Source organism: Doryrhamphus excisus, linkage group LG1 (assembly GCF_037039965.1).
Source record: "Doryrhamphus excisus strain RoL-2023G ecotype Guam linkage group LG1, RoL_Dexc_Guam_v1.1, whole genome shotgun sequence".
Taxonomy (NCBI): domain Eukaryota; kingdom Metazoa; phylum Chordata; class Actinopteri; order Syngnathiformes; family Syngnathidae; genus Doryrhamphus; species Doryrhamphus excisus.
The window spans coordinates 28,386,728-28,404,779 of record NC_136357.1 but is presented as its reverse complement, the minus strand read 5'-3'; the positions used below and the strand labels follow the sequence as shown (position 1 = coordinate 28,404,779).

At 36.5% G+C, this 18,052-nt stretch overlaps 2 protein-coding genes across 4 annotated transcripts; both read left to right on the top strand.

Moving 5' to 3' along the window:
* The first annotated feature begins 1,240 nt into the window (after positions 1–1,240).
* On the top strand, positions 1,241–10,768 carry prc1b (protein regulator of cytokinesis 1b). 2 transcript variants are annotated; one of them, XM_058077020.2, is made up of 14 exons: positions 1,241–1,397; positions 1,554–1,686; positions 2,777–2,899; positions 3,590–3,823; positions 4,277–4,447; positions 4,856–5,005; positions 6,246–6,393; positions 6,478–6,614; positions 7,171–7,266; positions 7,345–7,491; positions 7,560–7,670; positions 7,742–7,855; positions 8,592–8,694; positions 10,536–10,768. In XM_058077020.2, exons 1-14 carry the CDS (start codon positions 1,387–1,389, stop codon positions 10,556–10,558), a joined length of 1,701 nt encoding a protein of 566 aa, XP_057933003.2. In that variant the 5' UTR covers positions 1,241–1,386; the 3' UTR covers positions 10,559–10,768. The 2 variants fall into 2 exon arrangements, with proteins under 2 accessions (XP_057933003.2, XP_057933002.2); XM_058077019.2 differs by having other exon boundaries at positions 8,592–8,771.
* A 2,027-nt stretch (positions 10,769–12,795) lies between these two features.
* Positions 12,796–17,749, top strand: ptpmt1 (protein tyrosine phosphatase mitochondrial 1). Of its 2 annotated transcripts, XM_058077029.2 has the most exons (4): positions 12,799–13,002; positions 14,499–14,579; positions 15,582–15,773; positions 17,565–17,749. In XM_058077029.2, the coding sequence occupies exons 1-4, from the start codon at positions 12,856–12,858 to the stop codon at positions 17,691–17,693; spliced, it is 549 nt and encodes a 182-aa protein (XP_057933012.2). In that variant the 5' UTR covers positions 12,799–12,855; the 3' UTR covers positions 17,694–17,749. The 2 variants fall into 2 exon arrangements, with proteins under 2 accessions (XP_057933013.2, XP_057933012.2); XM_058077030.2 differs by lacking the exon at positions 14,499–14,579 and having other exon boundaries at positions 12,796–13,002.
* The last annotated feature ends 303 nt before the right edge of the window (positions 17,750–18,052 follow it).

Genomic DNA, 18,052 nt, shown 5'->3' with positions numbered 1-18,052 from the left:
TTATAAAAATTACAAAAATTTTAATTTTATTTAAAAAATAAATAATATAAAACAGCTCCCTAGAAAATATGGAGCACATTGTTAGTGTTCATTTTCTGACAGGAAATTACCGAAAGTCAAATCAATTCGAAATAAATCGAAAATGCTTCATCTAAACTGGTGTAATCAATTTTGCATGTCATTCTCTTTCAATTCTACAGTGCAACAACATGTAATGTCACATCTTTACCACACGGTGGCGGCAGAAAAATGAATACCACAATGAAACAAATCAAGGCTTCATAATTACAAAAATCTGATTTTAAAACAAGCTTTGTAAAATAGAAACCATCGAAGAAAATGTTAGCGTCGGGGGATTGATTTTCATGTTTATTCATATTTTTGTGACATAAACCTAAATAAATCCCATAACATTCGATATACAGCCAGCCAATTTACACCAACGAAACTTGTAGAATAAACCGACAAAAAAGCAAAACTAATCACCAACAATTTGCTAACAAGATACAAAAATAAGAGAACCTACTTCTTGTTTCACAATAAACGAAGTGATGTTGTTAATAGCTACATCTGCTGTATTTATAGGGACTCTTTCATCTTCTCTTTAAGTCGTTACAGCCAAAGATGTTAGGGAGAAAGCCCGCTTGCTCCACGTCCACTTCCGTATTAGTATACACTTCCGCCTTTTTCCACCATTTTTCAAATTTAATTAAAAAAACACACAATAAACCAGACCGTGGACTATCTTACATGCATTAGCGACCCAACAGTCTTTGGTTACAATTATATATAATACTGATCGTGCGATAACAATGCTTGCAATACAATATGAACTAATTTTTTTGTTTATTTTAACAAATATCTGTATTTGTGTTGTGTTGTTGTCATTATTACATTGTTGATCTGGTTATATTTTGTTCCATATTATTTTTGTTATTTTGTACTATCGGCTTTAATTTTGACAACTCTATGTAATAAAAGGGTACAATTTAATCATATTGTTAATATTTTTACATTGTGTGATACTAATGTATTTATATATATTGGATTGATACCAACATTTGTACATTTGTAGTATCGCCCACCCCTAACGTCTAACCACGAAAGGGTTGTGTTTGTTTTAATGTTACGCTCTAGTCGCGTGGGCGGTGCTGCTATGAAAAGCAGCCGTGAACAAGGGTTGGCGGCTCGTGCTGTAGAACGAATGAGCGCTCATCGCTGAATCAGCCAATCAGAGAGCACAACGCTGCTCGGTGCGTATTTTGAACGACTGACCCAACGGCTAGCACTGGAAGCGAGCAGAGTTGACGCTTCGCAGTTTCTTTCCTTGATTCATTTTTATTCTATTTTGAAAGACGGTTTGCGGCCGTAACATTTTTTTTGACGATGAGAAGAAGGTAATTCTGTGTTTTAAAGTTCATATACTTGCGGGAGGTTAAGTGTGTGAGGGATAAAAGTACTCATCGTAACCTAGTGTTAGCTTAAAAACTATGCTAGCAGACGTTATAAATGGCTGCTATCCGAATGAAATTAATGGATGTTTTTTTTTGCAGTGTGGCGCTCGCAGCAGAGTCAGTGTCCTGCCTGAATAAAGCCCTGCGACAATTGAAGGACATTTGGGAGGAGATCGGCATTCCTGAGGACCAAAGACTACAGAGAACTAATGTTGTCAAGAATCATATTCAGGTGAGGAAACTATGTATAACAGTATGTCCTTTATAATGACCTGAATGACACAATCACATCCATTGGAATTTTCTTAAGGCAGGGGTGTCCAAATTGCGTCCCGCGGTCATTTGTGGTCCTCAGCTTGTTTTTTTTTTTTTAAATTAGCCCATGGCACATTGTAGAAATAAAATTGAACTAATAAAAACAGGAGAAGAATCTAAATAATTGATACTAGTAACTAAAAGGAACACAAAATTTTGTCTTAATTATAAAAAAATGCATTTAAAATAATACAAATACCATAGATAGATAGATAGACTTCCTTTGTTGTCATTGCACAATAACACAGCAGTGAAATTGCCAACGAAATGTCGTTGCCTGGCTCCCGTATAATAATAATAAATAATGTGGAGAATAAATAGATGACATCAAATATGGACAATGTACACCGTAAACAGTCATTTGTACAAATAATTTAGAATACATAATAATAATTAAAATCATCTACTGATGATTTAATTTATATATATTTTTTAAATATGGAATTAAAAATGCAAAATAATTTAGCCTATATACATTTTTAAAATTTAAATAAATATATTTAAAATAATAATAATTATGTAAAAATATTTAAACAATAATTAATATATATATAGTGATTTAATAATGCACATCAATATTTATTAATATTAAATTTAAATTAACAAAACTTATTTTTGTATTTTTACAAAATTTTTAAAAATATGTACAAATATCAAAGTGGCCTCCACTACTTTTGATTTTAAGTATGCAGCCCTCGATGGGAAAAGTTTTCATCTCCCCTGCTGTGCTTTATACACATAAATATAGATATATAAATATAGAAAATGAATGACTGTTATGTTATGTCTACAGGGCCGTCATTTAGAAAGTCAAACATGTTTTCTCTGCTTTTACTACGAAAATATTCAGTTCAGTAATACTATTTATTCAGTAAATCCTATTTATTCACTTATGGCGGTCGGGGTCTGTAACCAATTTAGTAATTATTAAAAAAAATATATTCATAAATTATTGTCATCTTTGGTGCCGTCACTCGAATGACCCATCTGGATTTTGTGTTGACCAGGGCTTACTCGATATGATGATCAGGGAGGAGGAATCGCTGAAGAACAGGCTTGTCAGCAACATTCAGGACTGCAAGACTAAAATGGAGACGCTTTGTGTTGAACTTCAGATTCCTATGTTTGAGGTAACGATACTGGTTTCTTGTATCTATTTTTTTTTTCGGCCATTTTGTCTGAGGTTGCATTGAAGTATTTTTGCTAGTTAATTTACAATGAAATCATATGTATTTAGTTTAGCTGATGGCTAATTATTGTATGTTACCATTTTTTAAATTTGTATTTACAGTGTACATAATTTATATTCTAGGTCATTGTATAAAATTTAATATATATTATATAATAATATAATCAATATAACAGTCTGACTCACGGTGTCATCTTACAAAAAAAATGCACTAAACTCATCACACAGCAACTGAACGATCAAATCCGAACAATGCATTTCATTGGTTATGCCCTGTGGGGCACTGAAATGCTGCCCCTGTCCACCAGAGAGCGCCAGAGGGAGGCTGACATCATTGTAGCGCCCCAGCAGTCATAACCAATGAAATGCTTTGCTGGGATGAAATATATTATTATTTTTTATTTATGTTGTTTATTTTCATAGCTCATGATTGGCTCCTGTCATCTAAAGAGCTATCTGGTCCTCATGGACTTTATGACATGGTCATGTGCAGCTTACTGTTTGGATTTGTATATGTACAATCTGTTATTATTATTATTAATTTTAATTTGATCATACATATTAAACCAAAACCGTCAAACAAGGAAAATATTTTGTTCCCTGAACTCCTGTCGGTCTGGTGTTGATTCAGGAAGAGGTTGGCCTCAGCATCCTCCAACAGGAGAAGAACATCCGCACACGGGTGGAGGCTCTGATGAAGGAGAGGACTCGGCGGATGCAGGAGCTGAAGGCTCTGCTGGCGCAGGACCAGGACCTGTGTGACATCCTGCGCTCGATTCCCTACGGCGTCCCCGCAGATTCTGTCCCCTCGCTGGAACAGCTGGAGAACTTCAGTCAGCATGTCGCCAGCCAGAATGAAGAGAAGGTGAGAGCGCTTTTGGAAGAGGCAAAAAAAAAGTGTAATGTCCCTCTGATGTACTCAATCCTGATCCTATCCATCCTGGTCACTCCCAATGAGAACCTCAGCATCCAGGGGTGTATTTGTTTAAATCCACCAGAATGTAAATACCACGCCAATGCACAGAAGCAATCACCTCTCCTTGTGATTATCCCCCCATGTACTAGTTCCTGATCCTATCCATCCTGGTCACTCCCAATGAGAACCTCAGCATCCAGGGGTGTATTTGTTTAAATCCACCAGAATGTAAATAACACGCCAATGCACAGAAAAAAATCACCTCTCCTTGTGATTATCCCCCCATGTGCTAGTTCCTGATCCTATCCATCCTGGTCACTCCCAATGAGAACCTCAGCATCCAGGCGTGTATTTGTTTAAAACCACCACCTCTCCTTGTGATTATCCCTCCCCACCACCCAGGCAAAGCGGTATGCCGAGTTCATGGACCTCAAGAAGCAGATCATCTTGTACATGAATGACCTGGACCACGTCCCAGAGACCAGTTTTGAGAAGGACATTGTCTGCGAAGATGAAGACGCGTTCTGCCTTTCCAGAGAAAATATTACCGCACTCAAGTTGCTTCTTTGCCAGGTGAGAACAAGCTCATTTATATGATAAAACATGCATGTCCAAACCTTCTCCAGCGTGCATCATGGTCATTTTTTCATGTAATTTGAGGGGGCAAAAGCAGTATCGGCCACAAATATCGGCCCAAGCAAAATCGGCCATCCCATGATGGGAAAAAAATCGGTATCGGCCTGGAAAAAAAACAACATATCGGTCTATCCCTAGAAAGCACCTGATTTTGCGTTCTCACAAGCGCCATGGGAGATTTAAATTCATTTCTAGGTGTCAAAAAATGAGTGACTTAGTGTGTCAAGTGGGGGGGGGGTATATGTACATTGTGACTTAGTGTCTCAAGTGGGGGGGGGGGGGTATATGTACGTGTGATGATCACACTTACGATGAGGCTCATGGGCATCCGTCCCTGGGCTGCAGTTGGAGCAACGCAAGGCGGAGAACGAGGCGGCGTGCGAGGCTCACCGGGAGAAGATCCAGCAGCTGTGGAACAGACTGCAGGTTCCCCAGGAGGAGAGGGAGGCCTTCAATGACCACATGGTCCTGTCCAAGAAGATCAACCTGGAAGCGGTGAGACCACCTGACAAACCTCCTCTCTCTCTCTCTCTCTCTCTCTCTTTCAAAGGAAATTTGATTTTTTGGTAATAAATATATTATTAAATAGTAATTACATTTATTATTCATTCATATTAAATATATATTATAATTAAATAATTTCATTTCTTTAATTTTAATTTAATAATAATAATAATAATAATTATTATTATTATATTTATCCTTTCTTCCTTCCTTTCTTCCTTTCTTTCTTTCCTCCTTTCTTCCCTCCTTTCTTTCTTCCCTCCTTTCTTTCTTTCTTCCTTTCTTCCTTCTCTTTCTTTCTCTCTTCCTTTTCTTTCTTTCTTTCTTCCTTCTCTTTCTTTCTTCCCTCCTTTCTTTCTTTTTTCTTCCTTTCTTCCTTCCTTTCTTCTTTCTTGCTTTCCTCCTTCTTTCTTTCTCTCTTCCTTCTCTTTCTTTCTCTCTTCCTTTTCTTTCTTTCTTCCTTTTCTTTCTTTGTTCTCTTTCTTTCTTTCTTTCTCTTTCTTTCTTTCTTCCTTCCCTTTCTTTCTCTCTTCCTTCCCTTTCTTTCTCTCTTCCTTCCCTTTCTTTCTCTCTTCCTTCTCTTTCTTTCTCTCTTCCTTCTCTTTCTTTCTTTCTTCCTTCTCTTTCTTTCTTCCCTCCTTTCTTTCTTTTTTCTTCCTTTCTTCCTTCCTTTCTTCTTTCTTGCTTTCCTCCTTCTTTCTTTCTCTCTTCCTTCTCTTTCTTTCTCTCTTCCTTCTCTTTCTTTCTTTCTTCCTTCTCTTTCTTTCTTTCTTCCTTCCCTTTCTTTCTCTCTTCCTTCCCTTTCTTTCTCTCTTCCTTCCCTTTCTTTCTCTCTTCCTTCCCTTTCTTTCTCTCTTCCTTCCCTTTCTTTCTCTCTTCCTTCCCTTTCTTTCTCTCTTCCTTCCCTTTCTTTCTCTCTTCCTTCCCTTTCTTTCTCTCTTTCTTTCTTTCTTTCTCTCTTTCTTTCTTTCTTCCTTCCTTTCTTCCTTCCTTTCTTCCTTCCTTTCTTCCTTCCTTCCATCCTTCCTTCCATCCTTCTCTTCCTTCCTTCCTTCCTTCCATCCTTCTCTTTCTTCCTTCCTTCCATCCTTCTCTTCCTTCCTTCCTTCCTTCCATCCTTCTCTTTCTTCCTTCCTTCCATCCTTCTCTTTCTTCCTTCCTTCTCTTTCTTTCTTTCCTCCTTCTCTTTCTTCCTTCCTTCTCTTTCTTCCTTTCCTCCTTCCTGTCTCAGCTCCAAGCAGAGGTGCATCGCCTGGAGGACCTAAAACTGCAAAACATCCGAAACGTGACGGAAGCCGTCCGCTCCGAGATGGCCGTGCTTTGGGAGAAGTGCTTCTTCAGCCTGGAGCAGCGCCAGGCGTTCTTCGCCTATTTTAGCGGTGAGTTCACTTACCGTAGTTACGAGGCCGTCATCGGCATACGAAGCATACGCTTTTGCCAAGACCGCGACTTCCCCCTTTTAGAGGACTTTACCGAGGAGCTGTTGCGTGCGCATGACGCCGAGATCCAGCGCTTGAAGCAACATTACGAGGACCACAAAGAGCTTTATGACGCCGTTCAGCAATGGGAGGAAAGCTGGAGACTCTTCCTGGAGTTGGATGTGAGTGTTCTTCAGTTCTGGTGCACCAAACCGTCTTTGCTCATGCACTCACTAGCCACGTTTACATGGACCCAAATATTCCAATTCCATTCCGTTTATTTGCTCAAAGGGAAAGAATGTAACCTTTGTGTACACCTCATTCCCAAAGAAAAGCGCCAATCCCAATAAATATATCATGGGATTCCCAGGGGTAGGAAACCGGAGTAACCCGGAGAAAACCCACGCATGCACGGGGAGAACATGCAAACTCCACACAGAGATGGCCGAGGGTGGAATTGAACCCGGGTCTCCTAGCTGTGAGGTCTGCGTGCTAACCACTTGCCCACCGTGCAGCCCCTATTAACTAGTTTTAATTATGATTTTACTCCCATATTTTGTTTCTCATATTTCACATTTTTCTTTAAAATATCAACTTTATGGTTTTATTAATGGCAAAGAATGTAATTAGAACAGGTTTCTATACTCGAAAAATCATTCCATTTATTAATATTGAATTAACAGCATGTGTGTGTGTGTGTGAATTTTTTCCACTAATAATTTTATGATTAAATTGTAGAAAAAAGCCTCGGATCCAACAAGATTCACCAACCGAGGAGGGAATCTTCTCAAAGAGGAGAAGCAGAGGGCTGACTTACACAAAAATCTGCCAAAGGTAAGAAATATCTGACGACACGCTCATGTTTTGAGCTCATAATAATAATAATAAGTGATTAATTTTTGTTTTTTTAAGCTGGAAAAGACGCTGAAATGTCAGATTGATGCCTGGGAAAGCGAGCGAGGTTGTGAGTTTCTCGTCAACGGCCAGAAATTCCTGGAGTACGTGGAGGAACAGTGGAAGCTGCACCAAGCAGAGAAGGAAAGGGAAAAAGCCGAACGGGTAAGGAAGCTTCGTTTTGATTGGTTTAAAAAAACATGTGACCACCAGCCCCGGTTCTCGAACACCAGCACCTGAAAAAGAGCAAGCAGACGGAGGAGGACATGCTCTACGGGACGGCAGTGCTGACCCCCAAACGCCGATTCCCGGGTACCCAAACCCCAAGTAAATCGCGAAAGATGGTAAACCCCCGAACACGTTTTCTTGGATGTTCTCCCGATACGGGACTAACGCTGTTCAGTCTCGTGCACAGTTCAATGCCACCTCCAGTATTTCCTTGGCCACGTCCAACAGCACCATGCGCTCTGCCTTCTCCGGAACCGTCTGCAGGTCGCCTCTGCCCCGCTCGCCGCTTTCTGCGAGGAAGGTTGGTGTTCATAACGGAAAGTAGCCTTCATTTAGAAACCCCGTGCAGTTAATAGGGGCTGCATGGTGGACGAGTGGTTAGCGCGCAGGCCTCACAGCTCGGAGAACCAGGGTTCCATTCCACCCTCGGTACTCCGGTTTCCTCCCACATTCCAAAAACATGCTAGGTTAATTAGCGACTCCAAATTGTCCATAGGTATGAATGTGAGTGTGAATGGTTGTTTGTCTATATGTGCCCTGTGATTGGCTGGCCACCAGTCCGGGGTGTACCCCGGCCTCTCGCCCGAAGACAGCTGGGATAGGCTCCAGCACCCCCGCCACCCTTGTGAGGATAAGCGGTAGAAAACGAATGAATGAACATTATTAGAGCTCTAAAGACATTCTATAACACCCCTATAGTCACCTTTTCAAGCATAGTAGACATAATAACACAATAAGCCATTTAAGACATCCTGTAAATGAGACTGATGCTGGTGTGTTTTGTTGTTGCCAAAAACTTACCACTTCCACACATATAGGGAGGATAACTATTAACAGTTATTTAACCTTTAACATGAACATGAATCAAACGTAATAATTTTTTCTGGGTACATGATACCATACAGCATCCATATCAAACTTTCATATCAAGGCGGGGGGGGCCTCAAACTAGTGTCCTGCGTGTTTAATTATTACAAATTTTTATAAATCATAATAGAAAAGTAGAAATATTCAGTTGTTGTTTTTCCTTCATCCAGGGACAGACACCAAGGATGATGTGCGGCAACAAGCCCCCCTACCCAAAAACCATTGGCTGCAACAAAGAGAATGAGGTCCAGTTGAAGGCGACCCCCCTGAGTGGTGCGTTGAAGACCCCCACTAGACCACAGTGTAACGTCAGCCTTAACTCTGTTGCCAGCACATATTCGGAGTTTGTGGTAATTCACTTTTTTTTTTTTTCCCCCCCTCCCTCCATTCGCTTTCTCATTCCTTTGCATGGCGGGCATGCTAACCTCGTTAGCAAAAATAATCCATTTTATGACCTGGCTGGTGATGAATGCTGCCGCCAGTTCAATACACTCAACATGGAGGTCGTTACTCAATATGACTCAGTGTCAACGTACTGCGGACACTAAACTCATCACGCAACAACTTAACACTCAAAAGGGAGCTAAGAATTATACAAGACGAGTACCAATACGAGTTTTAAAATGGAAAAAAAAAACAAGCTATTTTAAGTTCACCCCATAATGCATTTCATTTGTTTATGCTGCCTCTGTCCACCAGAGCAGCCCAGGGAGGCTGACGTCATTGCAGCAATAAACAATTAACTGCTTTTCCACAGATTTAATACGATAATGTATCACTTGAGACACCTTTTCTCTTTAGGAGTTTATATAAATAAATATAATTAGATATCTTAATGAAGAAATAATAATTGAATGTTCATTACAATATTTTTCCAATATTATTAGTTGTTTTTTTTGACAGTAATTGTCAACTGATGGTGCAGAGCCGTTTTCGGTGGGTCACATGTCTTTGCCTGGGCAAACAAAAAAAATAATGTTATGACCCGATGTTCATGAATGCACCTCTCATTCTTATCTCTCTTAATTTTCCTATACTATTATTTCATATTCAATATTATATTATATTTTAATGTTATGCTACTAAAATGAACTTTACTACAACATTATTTTTTGGATTACAACTTTTTAAAAAAATAATTAATTAAATTAATGCTCTTTTCCATTTCTGATGTTTATGTTTACTTGTTAAATTATATTTTGAGAATTTGGATACTCCTGGCTTGGTCTCGGTCTTGAGTGTGTAAACGGGGGAAATTGAGCATTTTGGTTTGCGTCAAAAGAAACGTCCGATATTGTTTTGTTTTTTTTTTTTAACTTTATTCAACAACAGAAATTTCATTTTGTGCATTTTGGAACTACAAGCTAGCTACAAGTTCAGTGAAAATGCGTTTATGAGAGACAAAAAAAGTAAAACCAATTTTATCTGTGGTGGTCCAGATATATCTGTGGCGGGCTGCCATAAAAATATTAATATATGGGGAGAAACTTGTCAAAAATAAAACTACAAATGCCCGCCCGGGCCGCACTATGGACAGGACACCCCTACCGCGAGATTGTTTTTTTTTTTGTTTTTTTTTTAACTTTATTCAACAACAGAAATTTTGTGCATTTTGGAACTACAAGCTACACAAACGGTTCTGTGAAAATGCGTTTATGAGAGACAAAAAAAAAGGAAAAACAATTTTATCTGTGGTGGTCCAGATATATTTGTGGCGGGCTGCCATAAAAATATTAATATATGGGGAGAAACTTGTCAAAAATAAAACTACAAATGCCTGCCCGGGCCGCACTATGGACAGGACACCCCTACCGCGATATTGTTTTGTTTTTTTTTTTTTTACTTTATTCAACAACAGAAATTTTGTGCATTTTGGAACTACAAGCTACACAAACGGTTCCGTGAAAATACGCTTATGAGAGACAAAAAAAAAGTAAAACCAATTTTATCTGTGGTGGTCCAGATATATCTGTGGCGGGCTGCCATAAAAATATTAATATATGGGGAGAAACTTGTCAAAAATAAAACTACAAATGCCCCCCCCCCGGGCCGCACGATTAAGTGCTTTCCCAGAAATGCATGCTAATGACTCGCTATGTCTTCCGTTTCTGCAGCGAGACTTATCCAAGACCTCTAACGCCAAGATCCAGCACCACATCCTGAACTCCACGACCACCAAACTTTGACCTCGGCTGCCGACTCTCTCCGATTTGCCCGCAATGAAGAGCGCCCCCACCCTAATAATCCCAGCGCGTTAATATGCTATGAAATGTAGATGAAGGCAGCACTACAGCATATTTAGTCCTCCATCAATCTTTATCTTTGAGTCCTTTGCTGTCAACAAGGAGAAACTTTTTTTTTTTTTATATATATGCATTTTAAAAAGAAGTTACCTTTCCAAAATTTTGCAATATTTGCACTTTTTGTAAAGTACACTGTAGTTTTTCCACACACACACGCTTTGTTCCATTTGGACTTTCCACGGCTGTTTGCAATCTGTATGTATATATTTCTATTTTCTTTATTGACAACGCTTTTTTTTTTTTCTTTCCTCCCCCAGAAAGAATGGATGCGAAACACAGACTTTCTCGCATGGGTTGTATTTAATCAAATTCCTGTACTGATGTTTTTAAGAAAATACAACCGTTTGTTATGTAAAGCCGGCTCGGGCCTTCTTTTAAAACGTAAAATCATCTCTGTTACGGTGACTAGAATAAAGACAAAATATTATGGCAATAAATCTAAATTACAAGCAATTTTTTTTAAAGAATAAAGCTGTAATTTCACGAGAAACAGTCAAAATATTAAGAGAGAAAATTAATATTCGAGAATTAATTAATTTTAGGACAATTAGGTTGCTGAAAAAGTTACAACCTTATGAGAATAACATACAAATGTGGCATTTAAGTCATAATAAAAAATAAATTTACAAAATGAAAGTTGAAATTTAAAGATAACAGTAATTTTTTTTTAGAATAAAGTCAAAATATTAAAACAAAAAAGTCACAATTTTACAAGAATAAACGATCCTTTCCATTAGTAGTAGTTAATCAGTGTTTTTTGTGTTTTAGTTTAGTTTACATTTATCAGCGACGTTGATGGCAGACAGTGCTCGCTCTAATTTGCACATTGATATCATCAGAGCTGATAAGAAATGCTTTCATATCCTTCATCGTATTGACAAAGAATCCTGACACGTTACCCTGTGTAGTTTAATTACATCACTCTTGATTAAGCAGAGCTTGAGCACAAACGAATCAATAAAAATAAATACAAAAGGAAATAAATTCATTAAAAACAAGGAAAAAAGTCTGAACAAAGAAAATACATTGATATTAAAAACACATGCATAATAAGTGCATTTAAATTAATTAAAGGCAAGTACAAGTAAAAAAAACATGACAATATTGTGGTGAAAATAAGCAAAGATGAGTAAAGAAAACATTTAAGTTTTAATAACATTTAATATTGAATAATTAAAATTTATACAAAGATAAGGGAATAATGAAATACATAATGGACTGAAAATAATTAGGGATGTCTGATAGTTATCGGCCTGATATCAGCATAAAAATGCAATTTCGGTTGATATCAGTATCTGATTTTTTTCCCGATCATGAAAACTGATTTTTTTTTTACAACACGTGTTGTATACACGTAATAATAAAATTATATATATATATATATAATAATAATAAAAATAAAAATATCTGTTAAAATTGAATATCAGACACCCCTAATAATAATACATGAATAAATGCCACGTATTTTCCATTTTGTAAAAACAAGATAAATAATTTTAAATGTAATAATTCATATTTATATTATAATTGTATAAAATCAATGTATTTATTTTATATATAAAGCTCTGTTATTGTTATTAGTATCAATGTTTATGCTTCTTCTGATTATATTTTGTTCTATTTTGCTATTTTTGGATTTTTTTGGTTTAATTTTATTTCTACCATATGCCATGGGCCAATAAAAAACAAGGCGTGGTACCACAAATGGCCCCCTGGACGCACTTTGGGTACATGTTGGGCTAAAATGTCCCCAGAAGTATATTATTTTAACAATTTATCAACTATTTGTGGCGTTTTTACATATGACATTGTCGTCAAATGTAAATGTTGGGAGCGTGAGTGAGTGAGTGAGTGGTGGACAATTCATTAATGCTTTTAAATAAATAATAAAAATAAAAAAATAATAAATCGATGAAGCAGCTCGGTGAGGACGCTAAAATATCGATACATATACATTACAGCAAGCGGAAACGACGTTTATTATGAAGGGCTAACCCGGAAGTGTCGCAAAAAAAACCCCAAGCATTGTGGGGGGCGGAGCTTTCATAGACGACATGCTTTGAAAGTTACTGAGTGCTCATTACGTAGAGGTTAGCGGCGTACGGTGCTAGTTTGCTAACTTAACCAAAACATGTCTGCGGTGCTAGCAAGGCTACTCTTCTACCCTACTTTAGCCTACAATGTCGTCATGGAGAAGGTTTCTTCGCGACGCTGGTTCGACCGAGTGGACGAGACTGTGCTACTTGGAGCTCTGCCATTCAAATCAATGACCAAACAGGTTAGACTGGTTAGCTTAGCACTAAGTCAACTGTAATGGTATTTTATTGTCAATATTTACACAAGGGACTGTTTAAATGTATAAAAATATTCAAAGGCTTAATCAAAATGGATTTATGTTCGACACTCGGAGGGGTTTTTGGCATTTTTCTGTAATATAATGAACTGAATTCGTATTGTAGATATGCGAGTCGTGAACGAGTCCTTCAAAACCCGCATTGTTTTTAATGGCTACTTTATACATGTTACTCGTTCACGTATTCACCCCGGCTACCGTTAGCCAAACGAACCGTGCGAATTGACTCGAACGCATCGCGTGCCCAATTTACCTACGTGAGTGACTCATAAGGACTCATTAACTCGCTCAGTAAAGAGAATCGAGTTGGCCCATCACTTGAATTGGAGAGTGCGCAAACATAGCTTGACGACAATATAAAACAGTGTAACAATATCAACAAAATAATGCTGTTATTTCCTTTTATTACATAAAGTTGTTTGAACAAATAAAGTCAAACGTGCACAATAAATGGGGGGAAAAATTCAATTTAAGTCAGTGGTATTCAAAGTGCGGCCCAGGGGCTATTTGTGGATCGTGGCTCATTTCTCATTTGCCTGTGTCACATCGTAAAAATATAATTTAACAATTATACAATAATAAAAATCAGCAGAAATTTTACAAGAATCAATTGAAAATATCAAGAGAAAGAAGTTCCAACGAAAAAAATGTCGTAATTTGGTGAGAGTAACGTAATATGAGAAAAGATAACATCATTTTAGGAGCATAAAATATTAAAGAAAAAGTACATCTTTTTTTAAGTTGTAATATTATGAGAAACAAAACATAATCTTATGATTTTTTTGGGCGGGGGGAAGTTTCAATATTAAGGTAATAAAGTCGGAATATTACTTGAAGAAAAAGGAGAAAATATGGAAAAATTAAAAAAACTACTTTTTTTTGGACAATAAAGTCCAAATATTGAGAGGGAAAAAAAATAAAACTTTAGAAACATAAAGTTGACATTTTCAAGAAAATAGCATTTAAAAGGTTATAGTATGGAAAAACAAACAAACTGGGGGATTGGGGGAAAAGTTATGATAATATAGGAATAAAGTAAAAAATATAGAAATATATAAAAATATTAATATAGAATTTTTAAAATATTTTTAGAATTTTTTAATATTTTTTTTCATTAGTTGCAGTCTCATGAGATGGGGGGGTATATACAGGATTTTATTTATTTACTTATAAATATCAAACTGGCTCTTGCATCCTTTCATTTTTTTAGTATGTGGTTCTCAGCGGAAGCTGTTTGGACAGCTATATATATATATATATATATATATATATATATATATATATATATATAACAATATATAAATATATCAATATCAACAGCAAAACTGAGATATTTCTGAAAATAACAAATTGTCTGAACACCACAACGATTTGAATTCTGAAGCCCCACAAGAGTTCTTGAGCGGCGGTTCTGCTTTCAGTTGGTGGAAACGGAAAACGTTCGAGGCGTTATCACCATGAACGAGACGTACGAGACCAAGTACTTCTGTAATTCGGCTGAGGTGAGTTCAATGGATGCTTTGAACGTCACGTAAATGTAAGTCTTTTGTCTTGGAACGTGCACCATGTTGATGATTTACAGCGGCGTACATCATTTCAGTTTGATATTTTCAAGAAAAAATGTGAAATATGAGACAAATAAAATATGGCCGTAAAGTCATAATTAAGAGAAAAATTCAACATATTCTAATGAGGAAAGGAAGATCCAATTTTTATGCATAAATGTGTAACATTATGAGGAAAAATTATAACATTTTAGTGGCACAGAGTTGAAACATTAAAGCAAGGGGTCTCAAACTCAATTTACTTGGGGGGCCACTGGAGCTCGGGTCTGGGTGAGACTGGGTCGCATCAGCCCAAAAACCCCCCCCAAAAAACGCATTTATTAAAAACAAAAAAAATTAAAAAACTTTGCTTTGGTTCCAATTTTCTACAATAAAAGCTCTGATAAAACATTCCACTGTTCTCAAATATCTTAATTTTTATTTTTCTACACAAAATAAGATGAAAAATAAATAAACAAATCAAGAATAAAGAAAATCAATAAATATAATAATAATAATAAAACGTCAAATAATAAAAAATTAAGAAAAAATAAGAAACCACATATAGTTGGTGGTTAGACAAATGATTTTTTTCAGATTAAAATGAACAAAACATTATTAGAGCCCTGTAGACATGACAAAACACGACTATAGTCACATTTATACTCTTTATTTACAACATATTGCCCAACTGCAGGGTCTTGAGACACATGCTAACTCGCAAACTAGAGAGCTAGCGACCTAAACGGTAGCCTTCAAGTTATTTCCTTTCAACTTAAATAGCCAAAAACTTACCACTTCCACACGGATAGGGAGGATAACTATTAACAGTTATTTAACCTTTAACATGAACATGAATCAAACGTAATCATTTCGCCATGACTCTCACTGTGGTTTGCCGGAGTCCCGACGCTTTTGACGGGGTGCGATGCCCACATTGACGCGCGTGTTCTGCCGCAGGAGTGGCAGGCAACGGGGGTGGAACAGTTGAGGCTGAGCACCGTCGACATCACCGGCGTCCCCACTTTGGAGAACCTCCATCGGGGCGTTGACTTTGCCATGCAACAGCGGGAGAAGGGAAACAGCGTTTACGTCCACTGCAAGGCCGGACGCTCCCGCAGCGCCACGCTGGCCGCCGCGTACCTCATACGGGTCAGTCGAACACACAAACACGCTTGATGGAACAGAAATTATGGCTGTCAATCACATCGTACGAATACACGGGAAAACACATTTTTTGAGTAATTTTAAGTGTCTGAATATGATACGATTTGAGTATCTTATGAAAAACAAGCTAAAGTCGGCTTTATAGGACTTCAGGAGGTTTGCCACCAGCTGCTTATAATTATCTTCCTTGTAGTTTTCTAAGAAACTTTGATGCAAAAGTCCATAAATAAAAACAAAAATATTTGATGTAAAAACTCTAGACATGTTAAAATGAATGTATTGGAATCCTTTTTACCCAAGACCATATCTTGGAAACTTGGAAATATTTTTTTTTTGTTCAAGATAACAAAAATAATGCTAATAATTTTTTATTAATTTTTTTAAATTAAAATAGATTTTTTATTAAATTCTAAATTAATTAATTAAATTCGGAATGTCACTTTTATTTGGGAATGAGGTGTATACAAAGGTTACATTCTTTCCCTTTCGGCAAATAATTTTTTTTTTGTGACCGAAAGCACTAAAGGAAGCATTTTGCTTGTTCACCAATGAAATAAATTGTCCTATAATATTTTTATTTTTGTTCAAGATAACAAAATAATGCTAATAATTTTTTATTACATTTTTTTAATTAAAATTAATTTTTTTATTAAATTCTAAATTAAATATAAATACTAAATTCGGAATGTCACTTTTCTTTGGGAATGAGGTGTATACAAAGGTTACATTCTTTCCTTTTCAGCAAATATTTTTTTTGTGACCGAAAGCACTAAAGGAAGCATTTTGCATTTTGATTGACCTATAATATTTTTTTTTGTTCAAGATAACAAAAATAATGCTAATAATTTTTTATTACATTTTTTTTAAATTAAAATTCATTTTTTATGAAATTCTGAATTCAATATAAATACTAAATTCGGATTGGCACTTTTCTTTGGGAATGAGGTGTATACAAAGGTTACATTCTTTTTTTGTGACCGAAAGCACTAAAGGAAGCATTTTGCTTGTTGACCAATGAAATAAATTGTCCTATAATATTTTTATTTTTGTTCAAGATAACAAAATAATGCTAATAAATTTTAATTAATTTTTTTTTAATTACATTTTATTTTTTTTATTAAAAATTCTAAATTAAATATAAATACTATATATATATATATATATATATATATATATATATATATATATATATATATATAAATGCTAAATTCGGATTGACACTTTTCTTTAAATTTTTTTAATTAAAATTTATTTTAAAAAATATATATATAAATTTGTCAGGTTGCAGAGGTTTCCCGTTTTCATTATTGACAACTAGGGATGCTCCGATTGATCAGCCGCCAATCGGTATCGGCCGATTTCCGTTAAAAAAAAAACACGCCTTTCACAGCCCATCGCATCAACCATACGTGCTGTGTCACGTATGGTTGCCAACGCCCGTATTGAACCGACGAGGACCTCACTTAGTCCTGGGAATCAACACACTAAGTCTGTCAAAAAAATCAACGGTTTCAATGTGACATGTTTGACACAGGCCACACTAATCAATGCTTGTGTTTGATCACTTCCTTGAATATTATGTAAAAAGCCTCTAAGATAATGTTTTTAAATGGCATTCAAGCACTAATAAACAGCAGTAAATAGTACTTGGTGTTTATTTGAGTGTGTTTACATCGGCTTTATGATATGAAATTAAAATTCCTGGTGTTGGACTTTTTTTTTTTTTTTTTTTTTTAATCTTTGATGTGATTTTGACCCCAATTGTTTGCCCGACAGCTACACTGTGTAACTCCCGAAGAAGCGTGTCAAAAACTGGCGACCATCCGGCCCCACATCCTGATACGTGCTGCTCAGCTGGAAATGCTGCGGAAATATCACCTAGCTGTGTGTGGACGGTCCCATTAGGAAGGGTTTTTCATGGCGTGATGGGACTCGGATTTGCCTTACTTGAAACCCCCCCCCCCCCCCCCCCCCCCCCCCAAGTTTCACTGGACAGATAATGGGGTTTGTTTGTTTTTTTTGCACATTGACCATATTTTTAAACCCTAGAAGTTTTACTCAGACTTGTCACATTTTAGTTGTTTGTTTACAACAAAACAGTTTGTTTCCTGCACATCAACTTTTGTAGTGTTACAAATGCATTACATCAACACGCGTGTTAGTAGTATGTTTGTTTTAGCTGCTCCTGTGACTTTTGACAAACCAGTTATATTTTGTAAACAGACATATAGCGTGTTTTTAGATTTTTTTTTTTTTTGCTGTTG